The sequence below is a fragment of the Parus major genome, chromosome 5 (genome assembly GCF_001522545.3).
Source record: "Parus major isolate Abel chromosome 5, Parus_major1.1, whole genome shotgun sequence".
Classification (NCBI taxonomy): domain Eukaryota; kingdom Metazoa; phylum Chordata; class Aves; order Passeriformes; family Paridae; genus Parus; species Parus major.
The window spans coordinates 6447930-6464455 of NC_031774.1; the positions used below are offsets into that span (position 1 = coordinate 6447930).

The following is a 16526-nucleotide window of genomic DNA, read 5'->3' on the forward strand; positions in this document are numbered from 1 at the left end:
GAGGGTCCTGCTCCAGCCCCGGGCTCTGGATGATGCTGGAATTGGGTTGTGAGGCCACAGGTACAACCAAGTGATCGACCTTGCACCTCGCGCAAGGAACAAACATTCGGGCTAAAAGGTCTAAAATCAGCTTTATTTACAGCAGGAAAGGCAAAATAAACCCCACCAGGGTGAGGGCTGGGCTGCTCCAGGGGCATTTTGTCGGGAGTCACCTGCTCTGGGAATCACAGGCCACTGATTCTTCCCAAGGGAAAGAGCCCAGAGCTGCCAGTTGCACCAGGAATGCAGGAAGAGCCAGAGGAAGTTCCTGCTGGCTCCCTTCTCCTTGCCCTCCCTGCACCACTTTTTCCCACAGGTGACAAAGAACACACCTAATCCAGCCAGTGTGTGTTTGGTGAGCAGTTTGGTACATGGGACAACATTCCCTTCATAGCTGCAGACCCGAGTTAGCCCAAGGGCAAAGGAATTCCCGGTGGGAACAGGGTGAAGGCAAAGGAACACCCAGCCATCCATGAGGAGGGTTTGCTGGGGAATTTAAATCAGAGAAGGAGGAATGGCTGTCACAGGAAGAGAAATGCAAATAAGCAGACACCCCCCCAAGGCAAGGCAGGGGGTCCTTTTGTACCTTCTAAATTCATAAACAAATCGGCAAATCCCTCCTTGATTCCCCCCGACTCCTGACAGCGCTGCAGGGGGAATTCCACCCCACCTCAACCTCAGCTTCATTGGCACAGTATCTCCCCAGAGTGCTCTAAAACCAGGGTGCCACAGTAACCATGATTAACTGCCACCAGATTTCTTTACCCTGATTTAGTAACGTAATTTGCACATGTGTGGGAAAGTTCTGGAAGGGTCCACTCAAGTGCAAACCCATGTGGTTATGGACTGTGGCCCTCCCCACAGGGTAAAGCCCAGTTTGCCCACAAGGATGATAAAGACAACCAAGGATTTAATCAGAGCCCTGCTCCCCTGCATCTTTTCCCTGTCACAATCTGAGAGTATCCAGGCCCAGATCCGTTGCTAATTTCACCCGAAAGCAGCACAGGTTTCCTCTCGGCCCAGGAATATGGGCCACACGTCCCAGGGAAATGGAGCGGCCACACAGAATGTAAGTCACACATTGGTACTCCCAAATCCCATAAATCAGCATCCTAAATCCTACAGCTCGCAAAGCTCAGCTGGGTTATGCAGGATCCACAAGTCTCCGGATTTGTAAGTTCCTGGTTTTCAGTAAGGGAGGTGATGTGCAAGTGGCCCTTAGAAACAGCCCACGGGATGTGGACAAGGCAGGAGGTCACAGCCTGAGCTGTGACCCCAAAATCATGTTAGGCATGAAGATCCCTTTGGAGCCAAACTTGTTTTGGAAGAGCTGTCTGGGCCCAGCCGGAGCGATGACGAGGAGCTGGAGGGAGGAAAGGTCACTGGGAAAGTGTGTCTGGAAGCTCCTCTGGAAAACGTGTGGACAGGTCTCTGGATGGTGGGGCTGGCCTGTGACACCTGCCGTGCTCAGGGCCCTGTGACACCTCCCAGCCCGGGCTCAGCTCCCCGCCCGGGACACCAGGTAGTAGAGGATGAAGAAGATGAGGATGAGCGCCATGGACACGGCGAGGAGCAGCCGGCGATTGTCCCGGCCGGAGCGCGCCATGCCGGAGAAGCGCTTCACGCTGCCCGTCAGCAGCCCCATCACACTCAGGAAATCCGAGTCCTGGTGGGAAAAGACACGCTGGAGGCGTTGCAGAATCATGGAATATCCTGAATTGGAGGGACTCAGAAGGATGAGCCAGTCCAAATCCAGGCCCTGTACAGGACACCCCAACAATCCCGGTGCTGATTTAGGGATTCTCCCTTAAGGGCTTTTGCCATCCCACCTCTCATCCCAATTCCCTGATTTGAACAGAAAGCCCTGTGTCCCATTTCCCAGGTCCCTACCATGCCATCCAGGTAGCGGTTCTGCTCCTCAGCATCCTTGTCAATATCCAGAGCCAGCTGCAGGGCAAGGCAGGAAACGGACATTAATGATCTTTTAATATCCAGAGAACCTCTAAAATCTGAAATGCAAATTATTGAACAAGCTGCTGCTTTCCCAGCTCCAACAGACACACAGGGCCTTGTCTGGTGCAGGAAAAAAGAAGTTGATTTGCATTTCCCTGTCAGGCAGGTGAACTTTTTCAGCTCTGAAAATAAAGCCTGACTGTCTAAATCTGCCAGGTGGAGAGGGGAGTTTAAACCCTGGGACACAATGGCAGGAATTCAGTCTGCCCCTTTTACATGGTGAGTCATTGACTTCTTTCACAGTTTGCATGAAATTTTTAATGATAATTTAAAGTTTAAAGCTCTAAATCAAAGTGTTTGATGTTAATGGGAGTAAACCAGCTTTAAGAACAGTTACATAGAGATACAGGTATTTTCCAAAATTAATCTACCTGCCTTTTTTTCATAAATTTTTCCCCGAGGAGTTGAGCTTAGCAACACCTCTGTGTTCAGGTGGGACAGGGCTTGGAGCAACCTGGTCTAGTGGAAGGTGTCCCTGCCCATGGGAAGGAGTGGGACTGGATGAGCCTTAAGGTCCTTTCCAACCCAAACCTTTCCACAGTTCCGTGGATTCACAGGTAATCTGAGCCTGTTCTTCACCTCAACACCTGATGTGACCTCGGCACTCACCGACTTCAGCCTGGTGACCTTGCTGGCCAGGCTGTCGGCCATCCGCTTGTTCTCCACATCCAGCAGGTCCTCCATGGCGCTCGGACTCTGCCCTGGGGAGAAGAATGAGGACACACATCATCCCTGCCCTGCCATGGCACAGCTCTGTTCCTGTCACAGCCCCTCCTCGCATGGAACCCTCCAAAATGTCACCAAAACACCCCAGACTTCCCCAAAACTGGCCAGGGGAAGAATCCAGACTTGCACCCTGAATTGCCACCACAGCCCAGCAGCAGCTGTGGGGGTTCCACGGCCAGTGACATCCAGGGATGAGATTTGGGTGAAACCTGGCAAATCCGTGGCCCTTTGCCCCTCGGCTGTGTTGGGGTCTCTCGGCATTGCCCCCCATTGTGGGGGAGCTGGGGGTCCGGGGGGCGGGATTAGGAGTTCCAGGGCAATTAGGGGCTATGGGGGCAGCTGGGGGCTCAAAGGGGTACTTAGGATATATGGGGGGCGCTTAGGGGTTCAAGGGGACAATTAGGGGTTCGGAGGGGGGCAGCCGAGGATCCCAAAAAGGGCCCAGGTGAGCAATTAGGGCTTACGGGGAGGGGCTATTCCCGGGCTGTAGGAGGAAAATCGGGGCACTGCAAGAGGCCCCGTGGGGTTCAGCGGGATCGGGAGCTCCTCCTCCCTCTGAGCCGCTCCAGCCCCTTCTGCCCCCCAAACCTCTCCCTGTCGCTGTCCCTTGTCCCCTCACCTCGGCCCCGCTCCGCCATGGCTGCCCCGGCCCGTCCCGCCCCACCGGGCGGAGCCGCCACGAAATGTCCGCCCGCTCTTCCTCCTCCTCCTCCTCCTTCTCCTCCTCCTCCTCCTCCTTCCCCCCGGCACCGGGACCCTCGGGCCGCTCGCCCGGGCCGGGGCGGAAGGGCTGGAACTCCCTCCCGAGGGATCCCGGGCCGCAGGTACGGCCAGAGCCCTGCCCGGGCACAGGGGCGGGACAGGGGGCTCGGGGAGAAAATAGGGGATTGGGGACAGAAAAGGGCGGGATTGGGGACAAATACAGGGGTTTGGGGATAAGAATAGGGGTCTGGGGATGAAAAGAAGTTTTAGGGAAATAATTAGAGGTTCGGAGGGAAGAAAATAGAGGTTTTGGGGAAAAAAATTTGGGTTTGGGACAAAAATAGAGGTTTGGGGGGGGAAAGTGGGGGTTTAGGGACATAAATAGGGTTTTGGGGATAAAAAAAGAGGGTTTGGAATTTACCCAAAAGGCGGGGGAAGGAGGTGGCAGTGCGAGGAGCCAGTAGAAATATGGAAAAGGGGGATATGCCCAGTGATCCAGTGGTTCATGTCATCCCCCCAAAAGCAGAGGTGGATCCCCTCCATCCCAGCCCCTGTGCTTGGGGATGCTGTGTCCCTGCCCCGAGCCAGCCCAGCCTCCTGTCTGCGCAGCTTTCTGCCTTCCAAAATGCAGGATCTGCCTCTTTTGGTCCCCTCTGGGGCTGCGTGGGCAGGAGTGTGATTCCAAACCACGGGGGCTCTGGGCCTGGGGTCTCGGTTTGTTGAGGTTGGTGTAACCAGCTCAGCCTCACCCTCGTGGCAGCACCGAAGCCGAACACATGTCCGAGCCCAGATCTGCTGGATTTCCCCCCACTGGGAGTCACGTCCCAGCGCCGTGGGCTCGCGTGGCTCCGGGAGCCGCTAAACCGCTGTCGTGTCCAAAATAACCCCGCGGTGCTGCGCATCTGCTCGCTGGCATTGCCAGCAGGGACATCCTCTCCCGGGGGCCGGCCGGCTCCGGACTCGCCTTTTGGCTGCTCCTGCAGGGATCGGCCATAATCCAAGCCGCCACCAAACCCTCCTCGGTCTGCTTCCCACCACCTGCCAAGGTAGCCCCGCCTGGAGCCGGAGGATGCTTTCCCGCCTGGCTGCCTCGCCGCTCCATCCCTTGTCACTCCACGGGAATGTTTCTGGCTTTATTTGTTATTTTCCCCCCTGTGCGGCAGCAGAAATCAGGGCAGGCGGGGAGGAGGAGGAGGAGGAGGAGGCAGGGAGCTATTTCAGGGAGCTGCTGTTATCTGCTCCACGTTAATCCCCAGCTGGTGGGGGGAAGGTTTTCCCTGAGTGCTTTCCTGGGAGGGCATATATTAAACATTGAAAAGCAAAGCGAGGAAGAAGAGGATTAGCAGGAGAGAGAGAGGAAGCTGGCTGCTGGCTTTGCTCAGGTTATCCATCTGCTCCACTTTTATGGATGCAGCAGTGTGAGCAATATCACTCGGGATTTTTTTGTGTTGCATTTTTTCCCTCCTTGCTCTCTCCACCCCTTTCTCTCTTCCCTCTCAGAGATCTGTGTGCTGAGCTGCTTTTCCATCACCCTGGAAATCCCCTCGCTTGCCTTCCTCCGGGTTGTGCTGTAGCCGAGCTGTTGGGATAATGGAGCTCCAGGCTGTGGTATCCACGCTGGAAAGCGGGGAGCAGGACACGGTTCTCAAGGTGCTCCAGGTCTACAACCAAGAGGTGAGTGAGCATCAACCCCTCCCTCAGCTCAGGGACTCCTAAAAGAAATTATTATCCAGATCCCAAGTAAAACCTGGCCAGGAAATAAGAGTCAGTGTGAGGACTGAGTAGGAGGAGCTTTTATGTTGAGGCAGTTTTGGAGGTGCTGAGAGAGTCCAGGGAAGAGCTGCAGGTGAAGCAATGTTAGGATTTGCAAGTCAAAGATGATTAGAGGTGGCTGCTGGGATCTCATATGGGCACGGCTCTGAAAGCAGTAAATAATGAATATAGACTATCAAACCCCAATGATCTGGAAGCAGAGATGGGAATGTTTCTAGCCTTAAAGTAGGAAAAGGTTATCCGTGGTGGTAAATCTCTGCTTGGAGAAAGGAGAGTGGGGGGAGACCTCAGCCATTTACAGCTTCCTCCTGAGGGGCAGTGGAGGGGCAGCTCGAATCTCTGCTCTCTGTGACCAGTAACAGGACCCAAGGGAGCAGCTGGAGAGGTTTAGGTTGGATATTAGGAAAAGGTTCTTCCCCCAGAGAAGAGCACAGAACAGGCTCCCCAGGGAGTGGGCACAGCCCCAAGGCTGCCGGAGCTCCAGGAGCATTTGGACAACGCTTTCAGGCAGAGGGTGGGATTGTTGTGATGTCTGCACAGGGCCAGGAGTTGGACTGAATGGATCCTGTGCGTTCCTTCCAGCTCAGGATATTCTATGGCTCTGTGAAATCCTGTTTGAAACAGGCTCTGGTTGTCAGGGAAATTTCCTTTGGAGGTTTCCCCTGGGAGGGGCTGGCCCTGTGGATCACTCTGACTCACTCTGCACCAGGCTGGAGTAGGTGGAAGCCAGCAAAGGGAAAACCTGAGGAATATTTTGCAAGAGTGTGTGAGAGAGAGTATGTGGAACTATTCCTAACAGTCGGATTTGGAACAGGGAGACACTGGCCAAGAAGGAGCAGGTGTCTGTTAAGGACAGCACTGAGGATTAACAGCACCAGCAGCAGGTGCAGCGCTGGCATCCTCGGAGTGCAGTGTCTGTGTGCCCCCAAACCACAATATTTCCTGCTGGATTCCCCCAGCTGGGTCCTTCCTGGGGTACCGGGCCCAGGGAACTGGAACCACTGGGTTTGCTGGCCCATCTGGAGGAAATGGAGCAGTCAAAGAGGATTATGAAATGGCAGATAAACCTGGCATGGCCTGGCATTGCTTCTGCTGCAAGACTGATGGTTCTGTATCCTTTTCCTGTGGATTTATTTTAATTCACTGTTGTGCACACAGATTTTGCTTGCTGGGAATAAACTACAGCTAAAGCAAAACCCCAGGTGTGGCCAAAATATCCCCAAATGGGATTACAGCCTGAAGAGAGGATGTGCTGAGGGAAGAACAAGCAGCCTGCTTGTGGAACACGGCAGTGCCAGGACTGAGCCATCAGCTCCTGGTGATGTGGATGGATCAGCTCTGGGAGCTCACACACAGCCTGGCTGAAGTACACCTGTCCTGCCCTCACACCTGGGGTTGCTCCAGGCACTGTGTCCATCGCTGCTTCCAGGCGGGACAGAACCAGTTCCATCCCTGGGCTCTTGGTGACTGCACACACATGATCAGTGTCTTATAGATTTTAAGCATTTTCATTCTCCAAGCTGGGATCAAACACTCTCTTGGTATGAACAGGGATTGCCACAGTCACTGGAAAGTGCTGCTTCTCCCCAGGCACCTGGGGATCTCCCGTGCTCTCCAGTTCTATGGGAGCAGGTTTGGTCAGGAAGGAGACTATCAGTGAAGAACAAACAAAATAAATAGCAAGAGAAACACAGTGAATGGAGATCAGGAATGTTTCTTAGTATGAGGACAGGATGGAGTGTGGAGATCCAGTCCCATGTGTTTAAAGAACAACCTGGATAACCACAAGGGTCCATTCCCATGTACCAAGGAGACAGGACTTCTTTTGGTCAGGAGAAGGAATAATAAATATCAAGGGGAGACGTGTAGGCACAGCTCAGTGGTATTGCTGAGCAGGGGAATTACCGGCTCTTATGGGATATTGGGATTGAGATGAATACTCACTGTGCTGCTGCAGTATATAAACTAAATCCATCTGTCAGCTGGCCTGTGGCATTCCACTGGTGCTGTGGATCCAGGGGTGATGCCCATAATGTGGGGGTCAAGACAAACTGTGTGTTTGCTGTTGCAGCACATTTTGGACCCACTGCTTTCCAGCTGAATGGCTCTGCCCTGGTCCCATGGAGTTTTAACCTATTCCTTTTTATGACTGGTTTTGTTTTTCCCACAGAAATCTCAGTGCTTCATCTTTGAGGATGAGGAGCGGGAAGAGAGGAAGGTAGGTACACGCTGCTTGCTGTCCTCTGGTCAGTGTGTAAATCTGCTGCTCTGTACTCATGTCCAGCTGGGCTTGGCAAGCAGCTCCCACAGGAGAGGAAATTAGAGTTTTCCATTAACTTGGTTAGGGAATGGTGTGCCTGGAGTGACTGACTCTGTTTTTTCCATCAGTAGTTGGTGGTTTTGGATAAGGGTTGGCATCTATCTGACACTAGTAATGGTTCCCTGATCCATATAGTCCCAGCCATGGATGTGATCTCTGGTGCCTCTGGACAGGGATCACAGCAGTGCTGGCTCCTGGGGAGGGTGAGGGGCTCTGCTGGGAGCCAGCAGTGGGATTTGCCAGGAGCTGTGTATTAGCAAATCCTTTGAGCTGGTGTAATCTGGCACTTGGAGGGAAGGAACACTCTGCCTGCTCATTCCTGCTCCTGCACCTCTTCGTGCCAGGGCAGGCCTCAGCCTGGCTCTTCTGCCATTAGAATGACTGTTTTCCCTGGGTTATTTTCCAGCTGGCTCAGTTCTGTGGTCAGTTCACTGGTGGATGGTGCCAATGCCTGTGTTAGCACAGCAGGTGCAGGCCAGGCACCCCGGGTGGAGAGCAGGACCTCCTTTGGCTGTGCCAGGGCCAGCTGCTGCCACATGGAGCGTTCCAGGCACAGCCTGAAACGTGGAACTGGATCTGATGAGATCCGAGCTCTTTGCCTTGCACTGACCCGCTGTTTGAGCTGGGACAGTCACCCAGGACGTGCCTTCAGGCACATTGTCCCACTTTTGGGGTGTATGCCATGAACTATGAGATGAACATCACCACTAGTTCCTGGTGCTCGGGTGTTCAGGTGGTTCAGCTTCAGGCACGCACCCCCAGATCTCTTTCCCCTGAGTCAGCTTGAGGCTTTGGTTGCTGGGACTGGATCTGAAACTGTGTCCCTGTGAGGAAGGAGAAGAGGAGCAGCTGTACTTCATCATTTCCACAGGATGTGAGTGTGGGGCACACCATGAGCCTCACGTTAAGGACTGAAGTTCAGTTTTCTTCACTACTTCCCTCAGTAGTTTCATTTCACTAGGGAAGAGTCAGGTTGGATATCAGGAGGAATTTCTTCATGGAAAGGGTGGTCAGGCATTGGAAGGGGCTGCCCAGGGAGGTGGTGTAGTCATCATCCATCTCTGGAGGTATTCAAGGAATGACTGGATGTGGCATTCCGTGCTCTGGTCTGATTGTGAAGGTGCTGATTGGTCACAGGTTGGACTTGATGGTCTTGGATGGTCTTGGATGGTCATCTTTTCCAACCTGGGTGATCATGATTAATGACTAATGATTATGATTAATGACTAATGATTATGATTAATGATTCCAACCTTAATGATTCTCTGATTATTTTGTAGTGTAACCAATGGGGCTGTTAAGGCAGTTACAAACCTCATTTTTTGGGTTCTTTCACTCTTGTAACATCACAGAAAAACCTGTGCTCGGAGCTGCATTGTGTTTGAGGTCTGGTGGGCTCTGGTGAGTGTGTGTGGGTTCCTGGTGTGATGTGAAGTGCTGCCACACGTAGTTCAGCCTGAGTTGCTGGTGTCTGTGAGGCCTTACCTGTGCTCACCATTCCCCATGAGCTTTGCAGCTCCTGTGAATTGTGTTAGTGGGGCTCTGCCAGTCTGTACCCATGGAAGATCTGGGCCAGTAGGTCTCCAGACAGCACTGAAATTAAGGAGATGCTGCTTATTTGAATCTCCTGAGGTCTCTTCACCTCTTTTCCCAAGGCATCAGGTGCTCTCCTCACCTCCCTTGGGTCCTGTGTCCCTCCCTTGTGCAGTGGGCAGGTGAGCCCTGTCAGCCTGAACCATCCTCACCAGGGCAGAGCTACAACAGTGACCTGTTTGTGCTCTCCCTTTGCACCCAATACCCTCTGCAAGATATTTTTTCCTGGTTGTTCTTGCCCAAACTGGTCAGGGTCAATGCCAGAGCCAGGCGCTTCCTGAGCGCTGCTGAATGCACACCTGAGCAGGCCCGGGTGACGCTGCTGTTGTCCAGGGCAGAGCATGCCAGGGCCATAGGAAGCACTGGGAAGTGTCAGTGTCCACAGAATTGCTTGTTTCCAACTGCACAGAAAATGGCCCAGCTGCTGATCAAGTTCTTGGAGAGGGAGCTGCAGCCATCCTGCCAGGTCACCTGCCTGGAGAGCATCCGCATCCTGTCCCGGGACAAGCACTGCCTCGACCCTTTCACCACCAAAGAAGGCCTGAAGACCCTCTCCAGGCACGCGGGCATCGATTACTCAGAGGAACTCATCCGGGAGGTCCCAGACTTGGATGTAATCCTGGAATCCCTGAAATGCCTGTGCAACATTGTGTTTAGCAGCGCCATGGCGCAGGAGCTGACGGCAGAGGGGCGCATGGTGGTGGGGCTGGCCCGGCGCATCAAGCTCTACAACGAGCGGAGTCTTCCTCACGACATCAAGTTCTTTGACCTGCGCCTGCTGTTCCTGCTGACAGCCCTCAGGGTGGACATCCGGCAGCAGCTCGCCCAGGAGCTCCGGGGAATCAGCCTCATGACGGACACCCTGGAGCTGACCCTCGGGGTCAAGTGGTTGGACCCCTACGAAGTCGCCACTGAGGAGGGACTTCTCCCACCTTTGCCTCGGCAGGAGACAGAGCGAGCCATGGAGATCCTCAAAGTGCTCTTCAACATCACCTTTGATTCCAGCAAGAGGGAGGTGGATGAGGTGAGCTCCTTGGGCCTTTGGTATCCACATGTCTCTGGGCTCTGGCTTTGCAGTTTTTCTTCTCCCTTTCATTTTCTCATGTCCCAGACTGGTCCTTGTGCATCCTCAGGGACTCGGGTGTCCTTGGGACATTGCTCTGTCCAGTGCAGTATTATCCCTTATTTGCCTGTGCTTTTGGAGCATTCCCAAATGGAGAATTGAGAGTCTGCTTCCCCTGGAATGCCCTGCAGTCCATGATCAGGCTGCTGGAGGGGGGGATAGGCTGTGGGATGTGTGGGATTCCCTTTACTGATCAAGGTGTTCCTTTCTCTATGTTGGGGCCAGGAAGATGCTGCTTTGTACAGGCACTTGGGTGCCCTCCTGCGCCACTGCCTCATGATCTCTGCCGATGGCGAGGACCGCACTGAGGAGTTCCACAGGTCTGTGTTGGGAAGAGCTTCACCTGGAGCTTCACCAGCTCCCCCAGGCACATCCTGCCTGACCTTGGGGGATTGGGAGGGACCGTGCTGACCAGCAGCTCTTGGGTTTAGCCTGGGGATCCCTCATGCTGCTGGAACTCAGAAACAGCCTTTCCCGCCCTGGGAATGCCATGTGGGAATGCCATGCCCTCCTGGCCCCGGAGATCCTCTTCCGTGTCCTGTGTCAGGCTGTCCCAACAGTGACATCCACGTCAGTGGGCAACTGGCCAGAGAAGAAGTGTGCTGCTTTAAAATGTCCATGAGGCCATGAGGTGGCCTTAATTAGTCTTAAGCCACGCTGAGAAATTGGCTGTGTCATGTTGCCAAGCATTATTGGTGCAGGGGTTTCACCTTGGAGCAGGTGACACCACCCTGTCCCCAAGAATACATAGGGGGATTCTAAGCAGTGCTGGCATGGAACATCAAGATTAGGAGTGACACAGGAGACTCAAGACAGACCTCGGACCACACAGACTGGTCCTGCTTAGCTCCCTGTTAAGATCTATGGGTTCTCAGATGTCACTTCGGACTCTGAGCATATGGTTTGCTGTCCAAAAAGCATCTTAAGTTATCCTCTTTCAGTGGTGTGATGAGCTTGAGATGCTCGAGGAAAACTCAGATCACAGGGTTCTCATGCTCCTGCAAGTTAATGACAGGCCTTCATTTCTGCAGAGCTGAAAAACTTCTGTGAGCAAAGCTCCATCACTGTGTGTTCACTTCTCTTTTTCACCCATGCAGCCACACGGTCAACCTGCTGGGCAACCTGCCCCTGAAGTGTCTGGATGTGCTCCTGACTCCCAAAGTGCGGCCAGGCTCGCTGGAGTACATGGGTGTCAACATGGATGCGGTCAGCATCCTCCTGGACTTCCTGGAGCGGCGCCTGGACAGAGTGAGTGCTGCTTCTTCTTCCCACAGGTCTTCCCACACAGGCTGTGCTCCCCACAGGCACAGTCTGCTCGCTGCGACCTGGGACCGATCCAGCCGGGCTGACGTGGCAAAATTGAGGGATGGGTACGATGGAGTGCCCAGAATAGATTTTAATGTTGGTACAAAGTGTGGTCCGAGGGGCTCCTTCCAAAGACCAGGGGACATCGTGAGCTTCACAATGTAAAGGGATATCTGAGAGCAAAGGTCCAATCACGGCCACAGGACAGGGTTTTGACCTTATAAGTCTAGGGTCCTGCCTATTCTGGGATGACTCTATTAGCATCCCTTCAGCACCCCGCCTCCCAAGCTTCAGGTTTATTCTCTCAGTCTCAGGAATGCAGTCCCATCTAATTGGGTTCCCACACAGGTCCAGAGCACCTTTCTCTCAGCCTGGAAGAGCCTGGTGGTAGCAGCACGCTTGCTTTGAAGTTAGCCCTTTGTAGGAGGGACAGCTTTTGGCAGAGCTATGGTTGGTGGGACTAAACCAACATCCCTGAACTGGGAAGGTGACTGCTGTTGCTTTGAGGGCTGCAGGCAGTGAGATCAGTGGAACAGTGGATAATTAGCTGATAATTAACTGGGTGATTGACAAATTAGCTCTGTTTCACTCAGCAGTGATCCAGTGGGCGATTCTGGAAACCTGAGTTCATGTTATTTTCAAGCTGACTACAGTTTTCAGCCTCTGGAGCTGATGCAAAGGGCCTCCACATTTTACCGCTGCATTTCTCTGCCCTGGATGCCCTGCCCAAATATTTCTGGCACTGCCTGTGGGGAGGAAGGAGTCACTAATGCTTGTGGCAGAGGTTGGGAAACTCCATGTCCATCCGTCTCCCTGATGGTTTGTGCTTGTGTTCTCCAGCATGAGCCAGGCAAGCTGAGCTCAGCATGACTGAGGTGCTGCTCCTAATGGGGATGTTTCTGCAGGGCCACAAGCTGAAGGAGAGCTTGACCCCTGTGCTGAACCTGCTGACAGAGAGTGCCCGAGTCCACCGGCAGACCAGGAAGTTCCTGAAGGCCAGGGTATGCTGCGCTCAGCCCCACGTCCAGGGCTGCTGCCCTGAGGGGAGGGGAGGCGAGCAAAACCCTGCTCATGGCCACCAGACACCTCTGCTGTGGGTGGCTGAGGGCCTTTGGTACCCACAGTGACCTGTCACCCTCGCTGTGGCCCTGCAGGTGCTGCCACCGCTGCGGGACGTGCGGAACCGGCCAGAGGTGGGGAATTCCCTGCGGAACAAGCTGGTGAGGCTCATGACGCACATCGACACCGACGTCAAGCACTGCGCCGCCGAGTTCCTCTTCGTGCTCTGCAAGGAGAGCGGTGAGTCCTGGGGGGCTTCCACAAGGAGACCCTGGGATTGGGACCCTCTGCAGGGCTTCTGCCTTCCCTTGGGACCGCCCTGCTGAGTGGGGAAAAGGGGAGAGCTCCAGGAGCTCTGTGGGAAGGAGCTGGTGCCTCTCAGGCCAGCGGTGAGGGACGAGCTGTGCTGGAGGACACCCCAATACCCTGCACACGGCCTGAGCCATGTTCAGCTCCCACACATGGGCCTTGCTCCCTGTCAGCATCTCTGTGTCTCCGTGGTCTGGAGACATGGCACAACGGTGCTGCTGGGAACACGGGGCTGGAGGCAGCAGGGGAGCACAGGGTGGTTTCTGTCCCTTCTCCCGGCAGTATCCCGGTTTGTGAAGTACACGGGCTACGGGAACGCCGCGGGGCTGCTGGCAGCACGGGGCCTCATGGCCGGTGGCCGGGAAGAGGGGGAGTACTCTGAGGATGAAGACACGGACACAGAGGAGTACAAAGAGGCAAAGCCCAAGTAAAGAGATCTGCTCCCCCTCTAGAGCTCTGCTTCTCCCATACCTTCCTCCTGCTACTGCTTTATCCCTTTACATGCACCTCCTGCCATCTCCCTGTTCTGCTCTTCCACATGCAGCAGGGGTGGAAGTGCCTGTTTTTCCTATCTCTCTCCTCAGTGAGAGCTCAGTGTTGCTATACCCAGCTGGTTCCTCTTTTTCCCTTCCCCCACTTTCTTTTTCCCTTCCCTCTTTTTTTTTTTTCTTTCCCTTTCTTTTCCTCTGCAGTGGGTGGTATCTTGAGGGTGGGGGGTCCAGGCCTGTGCCTACCCATGTGTCCCACACACACCTGTCCCTGCCTGTTGGGTTTGTTGGGATTTTCTCCATTACCTTTTGCCTCCTGCCTTGAGGTGAGAGAGGAAATGTCACCTGCCCTCATGTACCTCATTTCCATGGCACTGTGGCATTGTCAGGAGGGGATGTTAGAGAAAAGGGAGGTGTTTGTAAGGATATAGGTCAGAAGCCCTAGTAGCACTGTGATGGCACTTGGGGCTCAGGGCACCAGCAGCGGTGACAGCCAGTCCTACTGTGCCATTCCTCTGCTCCATGAGGCTCAGAAGGATTTCAAACAGCCCTTTGTCACCTGCTGTCCCCCTCCTGAGCCCCGGCCTCACTGCTCTCTTTGCAGCATCAACCCTGTGACAGGACGCGTGGAGGAGAAGCTGCCCAACCCCATGGAAGGGATGACAGAGGAGCAGAAGGAGCATGAAGCCATGAAATTGGTCAATATGTTTGACAAGTTGTCCAGGTACTGGGACATGGTGCATGTTGGGGGTACATCTGTCACAAACCTTCCTTTGGTTGAGTTTCCAAGGCCTGAAGGGATCGAGGAGAGCGAGTGGCAGGGGATACGTGGGGAAATTCTTCTCTCAGCATGAATTCATTCTCTCAGAATTCATTCTCTCATGGCCTTATGATGTGCAAGGGAAGCACTTCCAGCTCCTCCAGCTTTGGCATGAAGGGACACTGTGGATTTCCTAGCTGTGCCTGCACTGTTCCCAAGCCCCTGCTGCTCCCCAGCTTTGTCCAGGTGCTTGGGAAGGACAACAGCCTCTGTCCTGGCAATGCTGCTCGGGGGAAGCAGCATTTTGCAGACAGGCAGGGGGACAGATGGCAGCTAGTGCCACCAGCCACTTTCCCTGTTGGAGTGCTTTCTCCAGTCATCTTTGACCTAGAGCAGCCCAACTGAGTCCAGGCTTTCAGGAGTAGGAGGGAAGTAACTCCATCGTGTGTTGGAGGGAGAGGAACATGGACACCAGTGCCAGTTTGCCTCTGGGAATCCTGAACCACACAGAACAGGACTCTAGAAAGCAGCCTATTCCAGGAAATAGGATTGTGCTTTCAAGCCATTGCTTTGCCGTGCTGGAAGTTTTAGGGCTGTCCTCACTTCTCAGAAGGGATCTTTAGTGGTGCCGGGGGAGTTCCAGGCCATTTCCACAAGCCCCACGTTCCTGCTGTATTCCTGGTGTGTTCCCGTGCTCTGCTGCAGCTCTGCCTTACCTTTCCCCTCTCCTCCTGGCTGCAGGGAGAAGGTGATCCAGCCCATGGGCATCACTCCGAGCGGCAACCTGGCGCCCATGGAGAACGCCATCCGCAACATCGCCGACGAGCGCTCGTCCTCCGACTCGGACCTGGGGCTGGACTGACCCGGCTCCCGCCCCAGCCACGGAGAGCCAGGCTCCAGCCGCTCTCCCTCGGAACTGGTGCTGCACCCAGGGGCTGGCACTGTGCCAGGACTCGCCCTGTGGGATCCGGATCCAGCCTGGAACCCTCACAGCCCACCACATGGAACACCTGCCTCCTTCCCAGCTCCATAGCCACCTCTCTTTCCAGAGGTCTCTGTGACCTGGCTCCACCTCGGTCTCTCCTGTCAGCAGCCTTGAGGATTTCACACTCCAAATTGCTTCCAGGACTCTCCAGTAGGATTTTTGGTTTCTAATTGTGTGCTGTTTGGGAAGAAGGGTCAGGGGGAGGCTCTTCCTGCCACTTCATCAGGGTTCAGTGATCCATGGAGCCTCCTGTGTGCGCGTGGCTGTGTGTGTGCCCGGCCCCACAGCGTGGGCTGCTCCCCGGGAATGCTGTGGGAAGGGGGGCTGCCAGAGAGGGGTGTGGGCCTCCAGTGGGAGTGGGATCCGCAGGGCATGGTGCAGGTGGCTGTATCCATGTCCGTGCACTCCCGGGATGTGGGTGAGCAGAGCAGAGCTGGTGAGGCCTTGGAAGCTTCCAGCATTCCAATGGCTGCAGGAGAGAGCGCGCGGGCGGCTGCCGGGAACGCTCCGATGTCCCTTCCCTGGCACTGGGCACTGTCCCTGTCACCACCCAGCTGGGTTTGGGCATTTGCCTCTCCCCACCTCCTGCTTTCCAGACAAAAGGCCAATACCTGTGCTCTGTCTTTGTCTCCTCCTTGCTGTCCCCAGGTCACTGTGTCCCCCAGGGGCTGCTGTCGGGCCTGGTGCAGATCTGTATTTTTATTCTTGTTTTCTTTGGAAAGAAAATCTTCCCATTTGTCTCATGTATCCAAGTTCCCAAACCTCCTGTCACGAGTAGGAATGCACAAGTGATGCTAGAATAAAGCCAACCTGACACATGGGAGTGTGGCCGTGATTCCTCCGAGCAAGCAAATCCCAGCGCCTGCCCCTGTGGCAGAGGATCCCAGGTGTTCCTGCTCATGTGTCCTTAGGAACTGAGGGTGTTCCTGAACATGGTCTAGGAGGTGAAGAGCCGGAGGGGTGCTTTGTTTGGTTTTCCAGTTTCCACTGCTGAGGTCCCTTGAGTCCAGCTCTGGGCCCCTCGTGGCAAGGAGGATATTGAGGGGCTGAAGTATGACCAAGGAAGGGAACGGAGCTGGGAAGGGTCTGGAGCACAAGGAGCTGAGGGGGCTCAGCCTGGAGTAAAGGAGGCTGAGGAGGGACCTTCTGGCTCTCCACAACTCCCTGACAGGAGGGTGCAGCTCCCAGGGAACAAGGGACAAGCAGAAACAGCCTCAAGCTCTGCAGGCGTGGTTCAGATTGAACATCAGGAAGAATTTCCTCATGGAAAGGGATGTGAGGCATTGGAAAGGGTTACCCAGGGAGGTGGTAGAGGTGTCCAGGGAAGGCCT

General features: G+C 54.6%; 2 protein-coding genes across 5 annotated transcripts; one reads left to right on the plus strand and one right to left on the minus strand.

The window, feature by feature from the left end:
- Positions 1-112: 112 nt before the first annotated feature.
- Positions 113-3487, minus strand: BET1L (Bet1 golgi vesicular membrane trafficking protein like). The gene is made up of 4 exons (XM_015632130.2): positions 3398-3487; positions 2662-2753; positions 1930-1986; positions 113-1705 (listed from the first exon to the last, which is right to left on the minus strand). Exons 1-4 carry the CDS (start codon positions 3414-3416, stop codon positions 1538-1540), a joined length of 336 nt encoding a protein of 111 aa, XP_015487616.1. The 5' UTR covers positions 3417-3487; the 3' UTR covers positions 113-1537.
- A 23-nt stretch (positions 3488-3510) lies between these two features.
- RIC8A (RIC8 guanine nucleotide exchange factor A) lies at positions 3511-16018 on the plus strand. 4 transcript variants are annotated; one of them, XM_015632126.3, is made up of 12 exons: positions 3519-3602; positions 4241-4526; positions 4981-5154; positions 7424-7471; positions 9576-10190; positions 10515-10609; positions 11387-11537; positions 12500-12595; positions 12749-12893; positions 13245-13389; positions 14055-14174; positions 14952-15382. In XM_015632126.3, the coding sequence occupies exons 3-12, from the start codon at positions 5071-5073 to the stop codon at positions 15070-15072; spliced, it is 1620 nt and encodes a 539-aa protein (XP_015487612.1). In that variant the 5' UTR covers positions 3519-3602; positions 4241-4526; positions 4981-5070; the 3' UTR covers positions 15073-15382. The 4 variants fall into 4 exon arrangements, with proteins under 4 accessions (XP_015487611.1, XP_015487612.1, XP_015487613.1 ...); XM_015632125.2 differs by lacking the exon at positions 4241-4526 and having other exon boundaries at positions 3511-3602; XM_015632127.2 differs by lacking the exons at positions 3519-3602; positions 4241-4526 and adding an exon at positions 4534-4862.
- The last annotated feature ends 508 nt before the right edge of the window (positions 16019-16526 follow it).